Source organism: Osmerus eperlanus, chromosome 14 (assembly GCF_963692335.1).
Source record: "Osmerus eperlanus chromosome 14, fOsmEpe2.1, whole genome shotgun sequence".
Taxonomy (NCBI): Eukaryota; Metazoa; Chordata; class Actinopteri; order Osmeriformes; family Osmeridae; genus Osmerus; species Osmerus eperlanus.
The window spans coordinates 8523036-8528938 of NC_085031.1; the positions used below are offsets into that span (position 1 = coordinate 8523036).

Below are 5903 nucleotides of genomic sequence, written 5' to 3' on the forward strand. Positions count from 1 at the left end.
TGAATGGTTAATCAAAATAAATACCATGACAAATAGAAAAATAAACTGAAAAAATAAATCTGTTTTTTGAAGGGTAACTTGGTTACAGTAACTTCTGTCAGTGGAAAGCCATTTGTATCATAGAAAAATGGCAGGCCTTGTTATTTGCAACAGTAGATTCTCAAAGAATCATACTGCCCTCTTGTGGCGCTGTTATAAAACAGCTTGTAGCCAAACTTGCCATGTAAATGACCGTATTGATTCAATAAAGAGACTGCGTCGGAAGTTGCAGTTAATATCAGTTGCATTTATTCACTCAGAAGATGCACAATGTCTGTGATGCAGTCAGTGAGTAAGATTTGTCACAAGGATTTCTGGAATTATAGATAGTGCAGTTCCCTTTATTTTCAGTAGGTTCAATTCTAACTTGCTGGTAATAATGGCAATAATTGGTCTGGGGTCTGTGCAGGCTATTCAAGTTGTATTTAACACCAAACTCAACAAAACCTTTCTGTATGGACTTCGCTTTGTGCATAGGAGTACAATCATGTTCTCCTCTATACACACTTGTTCTCCATCCTCAAAACTATAAACGAGGGTGAGCGAGATGTCAGTCCCTTCATTTCTGCATGCATCAACATTTTTCCATAATAAATACATCCGCTTGAATAGGAGTTATAGTGGGTCCATAGGGCTGGGCGGTATGGTCTAAATGTTTATCACGGTAATTCCTAAGCGCTGACGGTAACGGTATATATCACGATATATTAGTTATTCTTAAAATGTCATGACAATGCAATCCGCACCGCAGCGGCTAATCTACCGCACTCGGACGGATTTGGATTGGGTAACTCCGATGTGTTGCATGAGTTGAATTTTCCAACTTTTGCAGTGCTTTGCCACGGAAGAGCGACTTTAGCGTTAAACAGCCTACGTTTATGGGATCCCAAGAAAACTGTTAAATATTTGTAGTGAGTTGGCTATAAACAATTATTACATGGCTGAATACTCGATTCTGTTGGCCTACAATGAACATTTCACAATTCCAACCAACCTGGCATTGGATTTGTTAAAAGCATTCTGGTAGACTGTTCATATTCGCGCACATGCATGGCTTTCAGGTGGTGAAAAAGATTGCTCGTGTTTCCCCCTTTGGCTAGCACAATTCGACGACAATTTACAGAGTAAGCTGTTTGTTGGTCAATGTCGGAAACTTAATACCATTTCCAAACGACCGAAGAGGCTCCCCCTTTTTTTTTTTTCCAAACCAATTCTTCTTCGTCCGGCAAATCAACCCCACTGGCGTTACACTTGCCAACAAAAGCAGTTTACTCCAATGAATGTTTGCTTCCTCTGGAAGTGCGATTGCTTGTTTGTTGACTTTCATTGGCTGGCACAATGCGTATAACTTCTATGCTTAAATGTTTTTTTGTTGTTGTAAAAGATAGCCTACAAATTTGAAATATCCCACTAGGCTGTATTACTTGACTTATATTTTATACCAAACAGAAACACTTTACTTAATACATTTATTAATATACCGTGATATCCATGATATGGCAAAATCCATATCATGGCATAACGCCACACCCGTATTCACGTTCATACCATACCGCCCAGTGCCCACCCCTAATCCATATTATCCAGTAGTTGTCAAATCTGTCTTTCTTTAGCTGTAAGCAAAGTCTTTTTCCAGGGCCTTTTTACGAGGCAAGGAAGACCAAACATACTTATTTTGACTTTCCCATGCATCCATATCCATATTGCCTGGGTATAGTACATTGACGGCATGTTCTCCGCAGGACTGGGTCTGGGTCTGACATTATGAAGCAGGTATTTCAACATCAGATAACACTCACATGAACCCATGGCCTATCTGAGATTAAATATAAAGCCAGCTATGTAAATAATTCATACCTAGTGTCAAGTCCTCTACCCTCCAATGCAATTTCCTACATGTTCTCTTCCTTATTGACAAAAGAGAGTTTTTGGACTACTGTATTTGGTAAGCAGACTTGTGACTCAGTAAGTATATTAGTCGCCCACTACTGTCACCCAGTAGTGGGTGACAGGTGTCATAATCATATCCTAACCCCATATCTTATCCCTATGTAAACCACCACATTGTGTAATTGCATATCCTACCCCTGTAAGAACTATCTCATGTTATCCAATGTGTGAATGTTGGGAAAATCCTGGAGTGAATGTTAACAGACGTACTTCCTGTTGGTAACGCAATGCGAACACATGATGTCACATGTCCATCAAACCTGCTTGGTCAATGAGACCATTTAAATGACTAATGACATCCATTTCCCCTTTTTGGTATATCCCCTGTTATCCCTGCACTGGTCAATATATGATATCATGATATATATGATGACCTTTTTTACATTACCTTTACATTAATTTGACCTTGATATTAAAGTTAAGTTGACCCAAAAAGGCATGTGAAGGGAGGGAGAGGAAAAAAGAGACAGTTAACTATTGAGAGACATGCAGAGGCTTTTCACCCCTTCCAGCCTGCCTGGCAGCACAACACAGGCTGCAGGTAACAAGACACCTTTCCCATGAAAACGCCTCACTGACTCTGGCAGGCTGCTAACTCACACATACCTGTACAGCTAATCTCTTTATTTGACACACCTGAAAGGTTTCACACAAAAAAAGTGAACCTCCTGTCGATTTCACCACAGAAATACAAACGTCACTGAAGAAAGCATACACGTTTCACTGGTATGTCCAGGAAGCAAATGTGTTTGAGCAGGCTTTACTTTCAGCGGAATTGTGAGAACGCCAGGTCACTCACAGTTGAGACTCAGAGACATCAGAGTTGATGCCAGATGGGTTGGATCTGAACTTCTCAGACTCATTACATTGGTGTCCACTCCAGGCAAACTCAAGTAAACACAACTGAAAAATCTAAAGGAATTTCAAAGGATGTTTATCCATGAATAAGCTTTCAGTGTAAACCGAGGGCCCTAGCCTTTTTGGAACGAGCTGCAAAAACCCAAACTATACAACAGCAACATGCTGCTATTTGGTTTGCTTCCTAAGAGGGCCCAAAGTTAACACATATTTACAGAGTGGTGGGCTTTTTTGGAAACCGCCTTTCTGATTACGAAGCGTGAACAATTTTCCCGAAATGTAAACATGACATTATTGGAAAACAATATTTCCTTATACAGTATATGTACTCTACTGTGTGTATGTGTGTGTACTGTAGGTGTGTGGGTATGTGTACTGTCAGTATGTATACGTGTGTGTATACTCACTCTATTCTTCATAAAACTGTACACTATCACTACTAACACTATTCATTATAAAACTACCAAGCTTTTATTTTGCATGGCGTAATAATATCTGATCCCCAGTGAGATCATCATCCGCTTTCCAAAATCTGTACCTTTCTTTCTTCTGGTAAATCTGTGCGTCTTGAAATTCTGCATCCTGTGTGGTGACAATTGTGCAGGATGACCCAATCAGACACAACAAAATATATTCACTAAGTCTGCATACAATTGAATGATGTTTTCAGCATAAGTTTTTGACATACAATTACTGGGAAAAGAAGATTCATCAGTGTAAGGGAGTCAGCTGGCTGAGCGGTTAGGAAATCAGGCTAGTGATCTGAAGGCCAGTTCGATTCCTGGCCGTGCCAAATAACGTTGTGTCCTTGGGCAAGGCACTTCACCCTACTTACCTCGGGGGAATGTCCCTGTACTTACTGTAAGTCGCTCTGGATAAGAGCGTCTGCTTAAATGACTAAATGTAATTACTTGTTACAGCCATGTGACACAGCTATTAATCAAATACATTCTGTTTGGGGTTTGGCGGTAAATTCCCATGCAGAGAAAACCCAAATTGCGCAACACAGCACAATGACTAACACCCATGGTGGGTCTTTATAAAGAGCTCCTTCCTCCACAGTGGCATATTCAAACTCACAGAGAGAGAGAGAACATCTAGCTTGAGACAAATACATAGAGAACACAAAAGACAACAACATTACAATCTCAGTAGTTCTAACTGCAAAAGGGACCAGCTAAACAAAGTTTTACCAGAATACTTCTACCAGGACATCTTAACTTGTTAAGTGTGAACTTTTGAACTTTAGAAAAATATGAAGATCAACTCTGTCATCGTGTTCATCACTCTTCTGGCCATCACTGCAGGTGAGATCAGTCAGTCAGTCTGTCTGTTTGTCTGTTTGTCTGTTTGTCTGTTTGTCTGTCTGTTTGTTTGTTTGTTTGTCTGTTTGTCTGTTTGTCTTTCTGTCTGTCTGACTGTCTGTCTGCCCATCGTTTACCTGCAATAGTTTATTTTCCCCCTTGCTGCCTGTCTCTGACCATGTCTCTGATCATATGACCTTTGACCCCTGACAGGGATGAGCCTGGGAGGACTGGGGGCTGACCTTCGCTGCCACTGCATCCAGACAGAGAGCAAGCCAATTGGTCGACACATACAGAAGATTCAGCTCATTCCTGCAAGCTCCCACTGCAGTGACACTGAGATCATGTGAGTCCTCTCTCTCTCTCTCTCTCTCTCTCTCTCTCTCTCTCTCTCTCTCTCTCTCTCTCTCTCTCTCTCTCCTTTCCTCTTTCTTTCTGTCTCGCCTGTCTCCCTTTCTCACCACACACACGCTGAATGGTTCTGACTGAGTGTTCTGATCCCGCAGAGCCACTCTGAAGCAGACAGGCCAGGAGGTGTGCCTGGACACTAAAGCACCCTGGGTAAAGAAGGTCATCGCCAAGATCCTGGCCAAGTAGGTAGACCAGACTCACAGACCTATAGGAGAAAACAACAGCTGAAAGGGAATGACTAGATCATGTTCATTCATTTTGTCATCGCATTATGAAAAAATTGTCACTTTTACAAGTTTCTAATGAAATATTTGTGTCTTTTCTCGATAGTAAGAACCGTTAAAGAGAAGAGGAGGCGGACCACCACTAAAGTGTTATAATTTTTAGATACATATTTTTATTTTCTTATCATGGTTTACAAATGATAGAAATATACACTATTCAAGTTTTCCAAACATCAACCAGTTATCTCACTCAGGCAGGGGCTGGGATTATCAATCTAAATGAATGCACTGACTAATAAAGTAAATTATTAAAACTAAAACTTTAGTTTTACTGGGGCACAGCAGATTTATACTGGGGCACGTGCCCCAGTAAAAAGGGTCGAACGACGCCCCTGCACTCAGGTATTGTTCACACATGTTCTTTAGATGTTATGTAATTTATTTAATATTCATTGTGTGTGCTTTGTTATTGTTATTTATTTTACTAGTTACATAATAATACGTATGAATCTCCTCAGTTGTCCTATGTTAATTATATGTTTTTGTTTTGAGCACTGTGACATAACTTAACACTGAAATATGTATTGTACTTTTCTGCATAGACCTAGGAAAACCTTTTATATGAAACATTAAAATGTATTTATTTAAAAGTCTTGTGTTATGTTTTTGTTTTGAGACCCAAAGCGTTTGCCAAATTGTAACATTATTATTACATTATTGCTTGTTGCCACTCCTAACTCCATCCATCTGCTTTACGGGAGAAGAGGATGAATTGTATACACATTGATTTGATTACATTTTAAGATTATGATGACAATGAATATTAGGAGGCTTATCATTGTCATTATTTGTGCTATTCAAATATTAGTAGAGCCATCCTTAGGTCAGATGCGCGCGGAGGGGCGGATCCAAGAGCACAGCTAGGGGGCGGTGCAGTGTTTGAAGGCCGCAGAGAAACGCACAGTCTCACTGGGCCACTCGCGATAGATATGGAAATGCACACAAAATGCTGCGCTTCCGAACTGTGATAAGGAACCGCAAGTGAGGACAGTCAGGATTGCTGGGAAAAAAACAACCCCCCCATGCAAAATACAACTGTGGAATTATCCAAGAAAAA

At 40.4% G+C, this 5903-nt stretch overlaps 1 protein-coding gene across 1 annotated transcript; it reads left to right on the forward strand.

Moving 5' to 3' along the window:
* Nucleotides 1-3930: 3930 nt before the first annotated feature.
* On the forward strand, nucleotides 3931-5436 carry cxcl8a (chemokine (C-X-C motif) ligand 8a). Its single transcript, XM_062478018.1, has 4 exons — nucleotides 3931-4154; nucleotides 4365-4497; nucleotides 4658-4744; nucleotides 4893-5436. Exons 1-4 carry the CDS (start codon nucleotides 4103-4105, stop codon nucleotides 4903-4905), a joined length of 285 nt encoding a protein of 94 aa, XP_062334002.1. The 5' UTR covers nucleotides 3931-4102; the 3' UTR covers nucleotides 4906-5436.
* The last annotated feature ends 467 nt before the right edge of the window (nucleotides 5437-5903 follow it).